General features: G+C 36.8%; 1 protein-coding gene across 1 annotated transcript in view; it reads left to right on the top strand.

The window, feature by feature from the left end:
• TOMM70 (translocase of outer mitochondrial membrane 70) overlaps positions 1–13,720 on the top strand; it is a 37,865-nt gene extending 24,145 nt beyond the window's left edge. Inside the window, exons 7-12 of the mRNA XM_003821912.7 lie at positions 2,010–2,144; positions 3,519–3,626; positions 4,443–4,559; positions 8,033–8,130; positions 9,013–9,135; positions 11,462–13,720. Coding sequence (XP_003821960.1) covers positions 2,010–2,144; positions 3,519–3,626; positions 4,443–4,559; positions 8,033–8,130; positions 9,013–9,135; positions 11,462–11,615 — 735 coding nt within the window. The 3' untranslated portion in view covers positions 11,616–13,720. The remainder of the gene's footprint in view (positions 1–2,009; positions 2,145–3,518; positions 3,627–4,442; positions 4,560–8,032; positions 8,131–9,012; positions 9,136–11,461) is intronic.
• The last annotated feature ends 1,325 nt before the right edge of the window (positions 13,721–15,045 follow it).

Here is a 15,045-nt window from a genome sequence, read left to right as displayed (position 1 = left end):
AACAATTTAACCACCAATTAACTATATTACTTATTAGTTTGTTAACATCTCTGTGACCTGTTTCCTCATTGCATTAAATGAACTCTGTAGCCTCTCTCCTCTCCTATATTTGGGGGGATATAAAAGTTGTTTTTAAGACCTAAATATTGTTAAAAGTTTCTTTCAAAATGAGATTTTCAAATTGAAGATACCCTCATAATATTATCTTTAATATTATTTTCTGCTGATTTTCCTGATGATTACAACTGTTATATGTTATATGTTTTTGTTATAATTGTGGAGGATGTTATTATTTGTTCTATATGTATGTAGTATTGCTTTGAACAAAATTTTAAAGAAACGTATTGTTTTCATGATCACATGACTTTTAATGGCAAGTAGTAATGATGCCTACCATATGCCATGCACAAAAATTAACTCAAAATGGATTAGAGCCCTAAATGTAAGAGCTAAAACTATAAAACTGTTAGGATAAAATAGAGTACTAAATGTTTGTTACCTTAGATAAGCAGCAGTTTCTTAGATATGGCACCAAAAGCACAAGCAACCAAAAAAAAAAAAAATAGATTGGACGTGATCAGACTTCTGTGCTTGGCTGGGGGTGGTGGCTCATGCCTGAAAATTAGCCGGGCATGATGGCATGTGCATGTAGTCGTAGCTACTCAGGAGGCTGAGATGAGAGGATCACCTGTACCTGGGAGGTCAAGTCTGCGGCGAGCCGTGACTTGTGCCACTGTACTCCAGCCTGGGTGACAGAGATCCTGTCTCAAAAAAAAAAAAAAAAAAAAAAAAACAACTTCTGTGTGAAAAGACACCATCAAGAAAGAGAAAACACATCACACAACATGGGAAAAATATTCACAAATCATATATCTGATTAGGAGCTTGTATCCAGAATAAAGAACTCTTAGAGCTCAACAATAAAAAGACAACCTAAGTTAAAAATGGGCAAAGGATCTGAATACACATTTCTCCAAAGAATATACAAATGACCAATAATAAATGACAAGATTGTTGGCATCATTAGCCATTAGGGAAATGCAAACCAAAACCACCATGAGATGCCACTTCACACTTACTAGGATGGCTATAATCAAAAAGACAATAAGGCTCTAATAAAAAACATTGGACAATAAGTGTTTTTGAAGATGTGGAAAATTGGAACCCTCATACATTGCTGGTGGAAATATATTAATACAATGGTGAAGCCCTTTTGGAAATTAGTTTGGCAATTCCTCAGAAACTTACCATATGATCTAGTAATTCCACTCTTAGGTATATACCCAAGAGAATTTAATACGTTCGTTAACACAAAAACTTGTACATGAGAGCTGGGTGTGGAGGCTCACACCTGTAATCCCAGCACTTTGGAAACCCAGGAGTTCTAGACTACCCTGGATAACGTAGCAAAATCTCATCTCTATTTTTAAAAAGCTTTTTTAAAAACCTTGTATGTGAATGTTCATGGCAGCATTATTTATGGTAGCCAAAAAGTGGAAGCAGCTCAAATGTCCATCAGTTGATGAATGGATAAATAAAATGTGATATCTGTACAATGGAATATTTTTCAGGCATAACAAAAGAATGAAAAACTGATACATGCTACAATATGGATGAACCTTGAAAACATTATGCTAAATCAAAGAAGCCAGACACAAAAGGCTATATATAATGTATGATTCCACTTACATGAAACATCCAGAATATACAAATCCATAGAAATAGAAAATAGGTTGGTGTTTTCTAGGGGCTGAAGAGTAGGAGGTGAGGGGGATGGAGAGTGACTGCTTATTTGTATGTGGTTTCTTTTAAGGGTGATGAAAATGTTCTGGAATTAGATAGTGGTAATCAACACACAACTTAGTGAATATACTAAAAACAGGTGACATGCATACTTCAAAAGGGTGACCTTTGTGATATGTAGATTATAGAAAAAAGCTGTTATTTAAAGAAACTAGATCGGAAGAAAAAAAAGTAATGATGAACCTTTCCTCACTTGGGGTATATAGCTTCGAGCAAATGCTCTCATCAAAAGAGGCAGCATGTTCATGCAACAGCAGCAGCCTTTGCTGTCCACTCAAGATTTTAACATGGCTGCTGACATCGATCCTCAGAATGCAGATGTTTATCACCACCGAGGACAGGTAAGTCTGTTTTCTTACCTAGAGGTCTGACTTGTGGATTGAGCTTTGATACCATTTTTGAGAATTTCTTATGTAATTTTCTTGAGTTTTCTTATATAATTTCTGATAGCTGTGAACAAAGTATCACAGTGGTTTACAGTTTGAATTGGCCTTTGTTTAGTCTGTCTTGAATATTTGTCTTTAATTTTGGTATTTACTTATGAAAAAAGAGTAAAGGAAGGCAAAAACTGTTGGCTTACCAGTTCAAGTTTGTTTTTCTGGTGTTTCTGGTTCATAGGTTTCAATGAGTAAAACATTAATAACATTTAGTAAGCAATGTGAGTTAATTCTAGAATCAACAGGATGATTTTTGTGAGCTTCTTGCTATAAGGAAATAGTCTGGACTGTCCAAATAGTAAAAATAAATATATTTATCTTTTGAAGTTTTATAACAGGCATATTAGTTTTTTAGTAGAAATATATAGTGAAGAAAGTTTCCAATTACTGCCTCAGGTGGGGAAAACATGGCTTTATAATCAGCTTAACATGGCTTCTTGGAATGCATTATGGTATAAAGTGTGGGCTATGCATTAATAATAACAGAAGAGCCGAAGTTCTTTCTAATGGAGAATTTTACCTAATAGGGTCATGTGTCCTGCCAGGGAAGTGCATTATTAGGCGATTTTGTTGTGTGGACATCATAGAGTGTACTTCTACAGACCTAGATGGTATAGCCTACTACACACCTAAGCTGTATGTTGTAGCCTGTTGCTCCTAAGCTACAAACGTGTATAGCATGTTACTATACCAAATATTATAGGCAGTTGTAACACAATGGTAAGTATCTGTGTGTCTAAAACATATCTAAACATAGAAAAGGTACAGTAAAAATGCAGTATTACAATCTTTTGGGACCACTGTTGTATATGTGGTCTGTTGATTGAAATGTAAATATGCATGACTGTATTTCTTTCAGAAGGGTGTTAAGTGTTGAGATAACCTCTTAAAATTCTTGACATTTTGATCTTTACTGGTAGTGTCTGAAGATTAATTTGAAAGGTAATTATCTGATGTCTAACCTGCTTTGATATTAGAATGTACAGGATGTTTAGTTTTCTAGAAGAAGGGGTTTCTTGCTTAATAGTGATCAGAATTGCAGGGCAGAAATGGTTGGCTTGTAGTCCTTTCTATAAGTTGGATACCATTTTTATGTTTTGGAATCTTGCCTTTTAAATTTCAAGATTTTTAAATCACTGTTTCTAGAAAGTAATTATATATTGAATTACTACTACATGCTCAGCATTATGCTGAGGTGTAATAATAGAGATGAGACACTGAACATACTTAACTGGTGCGCCTAGTTGAATTACATTTATTTACGTATTTTTTTCTTAGCTGAAAATACTCCTTGATCAAGTTGAAGAAGCAGTGGCAGATTTTGATGAATGTATTAGGTTAAGACCTGAGTCTGCTCTGGCACAAGCACAGAAATGTTTTGCATTGGTAGGTACTACTTTCTTTTGTATTTTCCTAAACATCACTTTTATTTTCCAGCGTCAACAAAAATGAGTATCTCATTGTCTACAAAGTCGTCTTTTTCTTTCTTTCCCAAAGGATAACTACTGAGGAAAAAAGGTGCTGATTGATACCTAGCTCTTGTATTTATCTGGACATTTGTTTGGGTTCATCTTGATAGATGTTTGTCCCTGATTTTATACTTCCCTAAACAGAACTGGTCTCCCTGCTTCATCATAAATCAATATAAAGAGCAAAAACATTTTGAGGAAATACTCTGTAAACATGACACCATGTAACTTGCTCTCTCACCCCTGCTTCATAGAACTGTTTCTTAATATTCAGAAACACAAAGCTCAAAAGGTTGTTTTTTGTTTTTTTTTTAAGTAAAAATTTTTCTAGTAAAATAAGATGCTTCCAGTTAGCTGTATGGCTGGAGTCGTAAAAGAATTTTCAGTTTAAAGGAAGAAATTATGTCACAAATATATATTATAAATGAAAATGACAAAAATTTTACTAGATTTAAAATTCATTTATTGCAAAGTTCACTTCTTACAAATTAGTATGCCCTCTTCTACAGTATTGAACATCTTGAAATTGTATAGTGGCCATGGAGTCCTAGTTGTACATAACCTTTGGCTCTCTGCTGCTGAGATACCTACTTGGAACCCTTTTGGATGCTGCAGATTATGTTAGCAAATCACCTGTTTTTTTGGAAATATTTATGTAATTTTGTGTGTTTATGTTAACATTCCATGAGTTTTTGAGTTCTTGATTTGACAGGCCTGTTTTGATTTTTTATAGTACCGCCAGGCATATACGGGAAACAACTCTTCACAAATCCAAGCAGCTATGAAAGGTTTTGAAGAGGTCATAAAGAAATTTCCAAGGTGTGCCGAAGGCTATGCACTATACGCCCAGGTAAATGTTTTTTCCGGTTTTTTAAAAATAACTGCATACATATGCTAAATCTCAGTATGGAAATCAGAAAACAGTGCTATCATGGTTGCAGCTTCTTTGGAAGCAGGTGGCTTTGTTCCTGATTGATTCTCATGGCCTCTGGTTGGTCCCGAATCACCTCAGAAGAGGCTCCTTTGTTACACAATTTGGAAATCATGGCCCTAAACTCAATATGGGGAAGCTTAAGGCGAGAATTTCCCTCCTGTCTTCATTTGGATTGGTTTTGCAAAAAGTAATTACCTTAGGAAAATTTACCGTATGCAATTGGTGGAGAAAATATCCATGGAAAGGCTTTTCTTTCTATCTGGTCACTGCCTTTTTATATGGCTAGGTTGTTGTAACGGTTTATTTTAATTTATCTTTGCTTTATCTAAAATTCCTGAAACTCTCTTGGTTTAGGATTGAAGCTATGGAAAGCAGGATTTAAATCTGAATTTTTTTATTGTAGTCTGAAATTCTTGAAAACTTCTTAGTTTTAAATCATCCATTTAAATGAAAATGATTAGCTTCTTGTAGTGACGGTCATACATTTTCCCCTCAAATAAAAGATCTCTGAATGACTCGGTTTTCTTTCTTAAAGCTGAAAATTGGTTTTGGTGTCTACATAAACTAGCCATCTCAATACTCTATATCAGGGGTACAGCTGCTTTGTGGCCTCGTAGGAATGGGGCTGCACAGCAGGTGAGCATTGGGCAAGCATCACCACCTGAGCTCCACCTCCTGTCACTGTCAAATCTGCAGCAGCATTAGATTCTCATGCCTGATGATCTGAGGTGGAACAGTTTCATCCCAAAATCATCCCTCCTCCTCCTACCCCCATCCATGCAAAAATTGTCTTCCACAAAACCAATCCGTGGTGCCAAAAGTGCTGGGAAGGTGTTGGGGACTGCTGCTCTATGTAATTTATTTTTCTTTTTTTTTTTTTCTTTTTAATTACAAAAGACATGTTGGGTTTTTCCCCACAGCACAGAAATAGGAAACGATAACAAATTACTATCCCCTGGCTGGGTGTGGTGGCTCCTGCCTGCAATCCCAGCACTTTGGGAGGCTGAGGCAGGCGGATCACTTGAGCCAGGAGTTTGAGACTAGCCTGGCCAGCATGGAGAAACCCCATCTCTACTAAAAATACAAAAATTAGCTGGGTGTGGTTTGGCGCACACCTGTTATCCCAGCAACTCAGGAGGCTGAGGTAGGAGAATTGCTTGAACCCAGGAGGCGGAGGTTGCAGTGAGCTGAGATCACACTACTACACTCCAGCCCGGGCAAGAGTGAGACTCCATTTCCAAAAAAAAAAAAAAAAAAAAAAATACCATCGCTGGTTGACCCCTCTCCTTAAACCATTCTTAAGGATGCTTATTTTGTTTTTAATTTCCTTCATGGTATCTGTAGGCAGGTTATAAGAACAATTTCACAAGGATTTTAAGGGTTTATTGAGGGTGGAACTATGAGAAAATTGATTTGTGTTGGATCTGTTCTTTAGAGGTAGGTCTTATATATAACTACATTAAAGTGTACATTTTAATCGTATGAATGGGTACACTTGAGTTTATGCCTTATAATTAGTAACAAACCAGGAAATGACAGCAACATCCTCATCATTGTCATGGAATTCAGAAGGGCTTTTTTGGTGCAGATTTCTCTAAGCATCTAGAAGAGCAAAGGCCACCGAATAGCAACCACTACTGGGGAACAACTCCTCTGCAGAACTTTCCCAATAGCATATTTCCCTATTACCATTCTGCCTTCAAGATAGGTTTGGTTTGTATGAGCTGTCTTCTCATCAGCATTAGCATTATTACAGTCAGTTTGCACTCAAATTTCTTTTCTTTGGTCTGTTTTCTAATTTTAGCTTCACTATATAGTATATGTAACTTTATATATGCATACAGTACGTGTGTGTGTATGTGTATGTGTACTTAGTGTAACTTTTTTGGCCCTCAAAGCTTTGGCGTAGATGCTGGCCAACTCGCAAAGTTACAGCTTGAGCATAGTCTGATATCCACAGAACTGTGCCTTCCATTTCAGCCGTGGGATTTGTCTTAAAAAGTTGGTTATAGCTGCTTCTTTTGTTTTCAAAATAAGTATTTATTACATTATTGTTAACTATGACAAACAATTGGGGAAAATCCTAAATGTTAACAGAAAATTGAATTATGTTTGCAGAATTGTGGTACACTCACTTAATGGTATATTATGCAGCCATTAAAAGTTACAAATACATTAAAGTTACAAAGCAAGATACAGCACTGCCTATTATTAAAGGGAGAATTGCATACAAAATGAACTCAACCATGTGAAAGAAAACAAATAGGGAAGTAAATAGAGATAGATAAATATATCAGGAAGGCATCCATGCTCACAATGATGGAAGCTATAAAAATATTTCTACTTTCTATATCTTTCTGATTTTTATTATAAAGAAGATGTGCTGGCTACATTTCTTTGATATTTTTAAGAGCGATTTTTAAAATATTTCATTTAAGTTGGCTTATTTTAGATATGAAAAGACTAAGAGCCATACAGCTAAATATAATGACTCACATACTTCTTAAAAGTCATCTTATAAATAACCGGGGTTAACTGAATATGGGCTAGGTATTATAGATAATATTAGGGAATTATTTTTGGAGATATATTAGTTGAAGCAGTTATAGCTGCTTTTTAAAAAATCAATAATTTTAAACAAATAGCTCTGAAGACATTTAACACATACATCTTAACTTATACTTCCAAATGAATATTGCCCTTAAGATAATTCCCTGGCCAGGTGCGGTGGCTCACTCCTGTAATCCCAGAACTTTGGGAGGCCGAGGTGGGTGGATCACCTGAGGTCAGGAGTTCGAGACCAACCTGGCCAACATGGTGAAACCCCATCTTTACTAAAAATACAAAAATGAGCCAGGCAAGGTGTTGGGCGCCTGTAGTCCCAGCTACTCAGGAGGCTGAGGCAGGGGGATCGCTTGAACCCAAGAGGCGGAGGTAGCAGAAAACAGAGATTGCGCCACTACACCCCAGCCTGGGCGACAAGAATGAAACTCTATCTCAAAAAAAAAAAAAAAAAAAAAAATTCCCTTGGGCTGTATTATGATAAATTATGAATAAGTGATGTGACTGTACCTATGAGAATGTGATATTAGAGCTGTGACTAAGAATGGGATTATCTGTATTGAACAGTTTACCAGAGATTATCTGCCGTGGCATATAACTAACCACTTGCTGAAGAAAGAGGATAGTTAAGATTTCATATTTATAGCAGTGCCACCTAAAAACTCCGATAATTAAGATGTAAAATGTAAATCAGTCTGTATCCCCAAAACGCGATAATTTTGTAATAATGAATAAATGAAGTAAATTTTTATAATGAATAATAAGTATACTTTTAACTGCTTAGGTTGACGGTTACCTTAATATAATTGAAGTATCTCCTCACATAGGCATTAACAGATCAACAACAGTTTGGTAAAGCCGATGAAATGTATGATAAATGTATTGATTTGGAACCAGATAATGCTACAACATATGTTCATAAAGGGTATGTATTTTTGTGATTGTTCCAATGAGATAATAAATTTCTTGCATAGTAATAAAATGTATTTATTTTGGCCACTGAGGAAGGGGACTGTGGTAGAGAAGTTAATTGACAAACTTCTTAATGCTCCTAGATGTCTTTTCATTCTTACAGAAATTAGTTAAGGAGGCCAGGCGCAGTGGCTTACACCTGTAATCCTAGTACTTTGGGAGGCCGAGGCAGGCAGATCATCTGAGGTTGGGAGTTCGAAACCCTCCTGACCAACATGGTGAAACCCGGTGTCTACTAAAACTACAAAAAATTAGCCAGGTGTGGTGGCACATGCCTGATTCCCAGCTACTCAGCAGGCTAAGGAGTGAGAATCGCTTGAACCTGGGAGGCAGAGGTTGCAGTGAGCCAAGATTGCACCACTGCTCTCCAGCCTGGGCGGCAGAGTGAGGCTCTGTCCCAAAAAAAACAAAAAGAAAGAAATTAATGTACTATTCTTGCTCTATGTTAAGGGTTTTAATTTCAAACTGAACATCCTGTCAGCTGTTGGCTTATATCCAAATAGGAAGCATACACAAGTGTTCGTGTCCTTGCGTACTTGAATTATCTAAGAAACTTCACTTAAATTTATATAAAGTGAAAAATAAGGGATGCAAGATTGGTAATAGAGCCTAGACCATTGAACACTTTTTGTAATAAGGAACTTAGACTAGCAAACCAATATAAGCTGAGAAAAAAAACACAATTTGATGCTGATTATATATTGCTTTAGGTTTTGTTTTTCCTTATAAGTTAACTTATAAGTTCATTGAAGGCAGAAATTGAGTCATATTAATGTGTGTGTATTCCTACTGATACTGGGCCATGGTCACATCTGACTTTTTTTTGCATTTGCAGTTTACTTCAACTTCAGTGGAAGCAAGATCTGGATAGAGGTTTGGAACTTATCAGCAAGGCTATTGAAATTGACAATAAATGTGATTTTGCCTATGAAACCATGGGAACTATTGAAGTACAAAGGTAACTTCTGGAGTCTGTTAGGAAATGTATGGTAGCTCCATAGATATTTAGCTTTTTGTTCTTATTACATACATGTTAAAGTCTGTTATGTTCTTTCCTCTTTTCACCTGTATTATTCACGTTGGAAAAAAAAATGTGCTAAGGCAGTGACATAAGGATTGGTAGCCAAGTTGCCAGAAAATCTGGACCCACCTCCAAAGAAGCATCCAGCCAAATGACTGGGCAAGTTGCAACATCAACTCAGAGTCCCTGAATTTTCTTTAAAATCAGAGTTGGATAAGAACATTTTTTGCAGCTCTGTCCTTAACCTCTTATTTTGTGTAAGTGTTTATCCAGAGTTGCTCTTAAGATCCACCATTAAAAGGTGACAGCTGTTTTATATATGGGATTTATTGTATACCATCTTAATATTGGTATTGCCATTCATTTGAGTTTCCTACTTTAGGCCAAGTACTAAACTTTAGATGTTTCCTAAGTACTATTTCAATTAATCTTCATCCCCATCTTTATAAAGGTGGAGATTATATGATCCCTAATTTAACTGATGCCCAGAGGGCTTAGGTTTACAAGGTTGCACAGTAAGCCAATAGAGAAGACAGGGTTTGAGCTCATATATCACTGATACCACAGTCACTGATCTTGGCATTATCATTTGTCAGGAAGCAGCATGAGTTTTCTTAATTCCCTATCATTCAGCCCCTCCTGTAGTCCTCTCCCTGCTCTACAGTAGGCAGAATATATATAGGCTGGTTTAAAAAAAAAAATTGTGTTTCTTTTAACCATTCTGTACCCACAGTGGCATGTAAATATTAAGTTTTTTTTTCTTCTTTTTATGAGACAGAGTCTCCAGCCCAGGCTGGAGTACAGTGGCACAATCTTGACTCTGCAACCTCTGCCTCCCAGGTTCAAGCGATCCTTGTACCTCAGCCACCCAAGTAGCTGGGACTTACAGGCACGCACCACCATGCCCAGCTAACTTTTTGTATTTTTAGCAGAGATGGGCTTTTGCCATGTTGGCCAGGATGGTCTCAAACTCTTGGCCTCAAGTGATTTGCCCATCTCAGCCTCCTGAAGTGCTGGGATTACAGGTGTGAGCCACTGCACCCAGCCTAAATTATTTCTTAATTGCTAATTTGTTAAAGTGAATAAAATATTCTTGTACTAGAATAGGATAGGGTGGTAGTTCTTAATCTTTTTTGAGCGAAGCTGTGGATTCTTAGAATAATGCACACAAAAACACTTTGCTTTTAATTTAAGGCTTTCATAGATCCTGGGTTAATTAAAGACCTCTGATAGGGTTTGATGGAATTTTGTTCACATGTTAATTGAACTTTTAAAAAATCCATTCTGAACCTTACAATTAAATAAGTGAATTTGAATAAATGAAATTGCAGATTATCCTAGGATTTTGCAGATCTGCTAGCTGTTGGCCTAATGCCAGAACATGAACTCTTGAAAAAAGTTTTTTTAAAAATAAGCCTATCATGTTGCCATATATTATAATAGGGGATTAAATATAGTCACCCTAGTGGTACCTCTTACTGGCATATAAAGTCTAACTGGCACATATGCCAATAAAATGTACCTTACTAACATGTATGCCAGTTAGACTCTGTATATGCAGGTATATATATATAGTAGGGACTTAATATTCTTTGTAGGATTGCATATATATGTAGCTAATACTAGTTACTTAAAACAGTTGGTTCTTAGATAGCTGTGGATTTGACCAGAATCAGGCAGAGGCAATAAATCTGAGTATTTATTGAGTAGGTGTGAGGAACTCACATAGACTGCCTGAAGAGTAGAGATGCATGGGGTTGGGGATGTGCTGGTAAGAGATGAAACAGAAAGAGGTGGGCCCACATCAGTCTGTGAAGGTAAGGCCCTTGCATGTCATTAGTGTCCTGATATTATGTCACTGCTTTCTAAAGGAGTCTCATGTTAACAGTAGAAACATGTAGAATTTAGGAACCAGACAGAATTGTGATTTTAAATAAGCCAATCAATTTCCCTAGTCTGACTGTTCTTATCAGTAAACACAGAATACAAGGGATATAATGTAAGCACATAGTATTTGTAATAGTAGTTGACATTCATTGAGTGCTTTCAATGTGGTAGGTACTCTTGTTTATTTTAAAAGAAGCATTTTACTAGAATGATAGTAGAAACTTAGTGGTCAGACTTCATGTAGCATCACTTACAACCTTCATTGAATATTGTGAAGAAACTTAGTGGTCAGACTTCATGTACCATCACTTACAACCTTCATTGAATATTGTGAAGTGCTTGTTGAATCTGAGACTTAAAATTTTTGTTCTTTTAGAGGAAACATGGAGAAAGCCATTGACATGTTCAACAAAGCTATTAACCTGGCCAAATCGGAAATGGAGATGGCCCATCTGTATTCACTTTGCGATGCCGCCCATGCCCAGACAGAAGTTGCAAAGAAATACGGATTAAAACCACCAACATTATAAAACAGGGGGAAAGCAGACTGACCCTCTTTTTAAAAGTTTACCCCCTCTTCAACTGAACCCTAAAGACACTGTCATGAACTGTGTTGAATGGTGGAAATCAGTATTTCTGTTTGTGGTGTTGTTATTTGTTACATCTGTTTCATGTCTAGGTGTTGTGGGTGTGGCTGTTGAAGGAAGTTTGCAGTCTTGCAGCTTTTATTCCCTGTGCAACAAAAGATTAGAACATGTTAAAGGGATTTTTAAATAAAGTTGCAAAGAGTACAAATGATAATTGGCCATGCAAATAAAAACTGATTTGTTGATTTTTTTTTTTAATGGGGGTTGGCAGTTGATTATGTTCTGGATGATTCCGTCTTTATATATATGTGTGAATAATGTAAGTATTTTACAGCATGTTGATTTTTAAATTAACGTAGTAAATGCTGTAAAATAGATTTATATTCAGTTAACCGCTTTCAGTTGATTTTTTGAAAGAAACAAAGGTTAAATGGGGGATTAAAGTAAAATTGAGAGACCCTTTAAACCATTGTCAGCATGCACAATGCCTCTGATTCTGCAGTTTTAGAAACTTGGTGGCACTTATTAATCCTCTTGGCCCCTTTCCACTCTAATGGATAGTGTACATTCTTCTTAAAGTCCACAACAGCAGATTTTCTTGCAGTAAATTATGCAGATGCAAAATATTCTAATTGATATATGTGTTGGAAGACTGAGTATTGATGGGGGAGTGGACCAGACAAAGAGGTAAGATGAAACAGTAGTGTGTTTATAATTGTCTGTGACTATTTTCTATAATAATTAGTACTATTTAATGGTGAGCTTTTAAAAATGTAGGATAGAGGGTACAGTGGCACAGTGAGACTATTTATAGTCTCAGCTACTAGGGAGGCTGAGGCAAGAGGCTTGAGACCAGGAGCTCGAGGCTGTAATGTGCCATGATGATTGCACCTGCGAATAGCCACTGCACTCCAGCCTGGGCAATATAGCAAGACCCCATCCTTTAAAAAATTTTAGAACTTTTTTAAAATCAAAGTGCAGATTGCTTATATGTAAAACCCAAATAAAGGTAGAGTAAGTGTGATACATGGGAGTATTAAAATAGCTTAAAATTTCTAGTGAAGGACATGTGGCTAAAGGGTCAAAAAGGATGTAAGACTTGGAGCCAGAGCATAGTATTTCCTGAAATAACAAGTTTAGTGCTTTAACTATGGCTACATGTGCTTAAGGAATTTTGAGCCACTTATTTTTGAAGATGCTGAGGACATGTAGAGTGCTTTTTGTAGTGAGCTAACCTTGATCTCTAAGGACTAACTACCCAGGTCCAGGTCTTCACTAGGGATACTGACAGTGTTTAAGCTTTACTCCACCTCCTTACTTAGAAATCACTTTACGATTTATTTCCATTTTCCACTTTTAAAGACCATCCTTTTGCTTATATGCTAGATTTTTCTGGTGAGGGAAGGGTTGTGTTCTTCAGGGGTCTTTTGTTTTGAAATACTCAGGATGGGGAGAGGTTTATTTAAGAACGAATTATAATTATGGTTTACACTGTTGGGAGTAAAGGAGCATTTTTACACCCCTTAAGGGTGCTTAATTCTGTTGAAACCAAAAAGATTTGTCTACAAATGCTATCTTTTTTAGAAACTATTAGAAATGACTCCCTTTCAAAGTCAATCTTTGGAAAATATTGAGGAGGTCACTAATTAGTTGGTGCAGTTAATATAATTCAAGATGATTTGGATGATGGGAAGTTTGAGACCGCTGCATTTTGTTTTTAAATTATGCACCTTCTGATAACCCCCAAATACAGAAATGTTCTACATCTCTGAATGACCTCTGACTTTAAAAAAGTTTTTATTTGCATGGCTGTATTTACATTAACACTGACATTTTCTTCTACTCTTCTCCCTTCTTTCATCTTGGGGCTGGGTAGAGAAACACAAAGGAAACTGAAGCATGTGCCATTCTATACTGTCATTCCAAATTCTCATGGACTATTGCCTGTTGTGAAAATGTTTGAAACTGCACTGAAAGCTGCATCTGTCTGTATCTTTCTTTTGTAAATGACCTCACATGTAAATTCACCAAATAAATATTACATTCAAGCTTTTCTATCTATTCTTTAAATAGAAAGATAGGTAGTTTAGGCTGGGCATGGTGGCTCACACCTGTAATCCCAGCACTTTAGCAGGCCGAGGCGGGCGGATCACGAGGTCAGGAGATCGAGACCATCCTGGCTAACACGGTGAAATCCGTCTCTACTAAAAATACAAAAAATTAGCCGGGTGTGGTGGTGGGCGCCTGTGGTCCCAGCTACTTGGGAGGCTGAGGCAGAAGAATCATTTGAACCCGGGAGGCGGAGGTTGCAGTGAACCTGCTGAGATCACGCCACTGCACTCCAGCCTGGGCAACAGAGCAAGACTCCGTCTCAAAAAAAAAAAAAAGGAAGTTTATTTATTTATTATGCTATTGCGTAAATTCACAGTGAATCTCTTGTGAACTCAAAATAACTTTGAAAATAGGAACATACAGGAAATGTTAGCATATGAAGCAAAATAAGTTTGTTGGTATGAGTGGTGGAGTTTCTTGAGAGCATCCACCCCTCCTACTGTGAAACAAGGCTCCACAGAGAGCTGGTAGAGCCAACTTATTTCATTCTTTGCCTCTACCTTATCCATACATGCACAGCAGCCTGGAAGCTTGCCAATCAGACATGGACCCTGTGGATAAGTAAGTTTATTTTGAATCTGGTTTCACCAGTGAGATTGATCATAGTTCTCAACCACATGGAGTCTCTCAGAAAGCATACCTGAAATAATTATCCTCGAAAATTGTGGTATAATTAGAGAATACATCCCAAAACAATAAAAAGCAACTTTGGCTGTAAAACAGTTCAGACAGAACTTTCTGCCCTCTGGGAACTCAAATTGTAGTTTAAATAGTAGTTTGTACCTGTAGAAGTCAACTAATTGTTATCATAAGACTATAACAGGAGGACAATATAGCCAAACCAGGAAACTTAGGAGTATAGAATAACAATTACCCAAGACTGTCCTGTATGGAATTTGTATTTATAAGGAAATAACTTAGGAGTTGTGGGGATATGGGTTATAATTAGTCCTATTCCCATCCTCTGCTAAATTGATTTGTGAACAAAGTGACAAAATTTTAATTTACTTGCAAGCTTTACCACACTGATGAGTAATGATTCCCCAAAAGACAGCCACATCCTTATCCCTGCAACCTGTGAATGTTACTTTAGTTGGCAAAAAATGGGCTTTGCAGATGTAGTGAAGGGTCTTGAGAAGGGGAGATTATCCTAGATGATCTGGTGACCTTAAAATGCAGTCACAAATGTCTATGTAAGAGGAAGGTTTTAGACAGAAGAGGAGATGGCAGTGTTGCCACAGAGGCAGAGACTGGAGGTGAT

Source organism: Pan paniscus, chromosome 2 (assembly GCF_029289425.2).
Source record: "Pan paniscus chromosome 2, NHGRI_mPanPan1-v2.0_pri, whole genome shotgun sequence".
Lineage (NCBI taxonomy): Eukaryota > Metazoa > Chordata > Mammalia > Primates > Hominidae > Pan > Pan paniscus.
The sequence above is the reverse complement of the archived record's forward strand: the minus strand, read 5'-3'. Positions and strand labels throughout refer to the sequence as shown.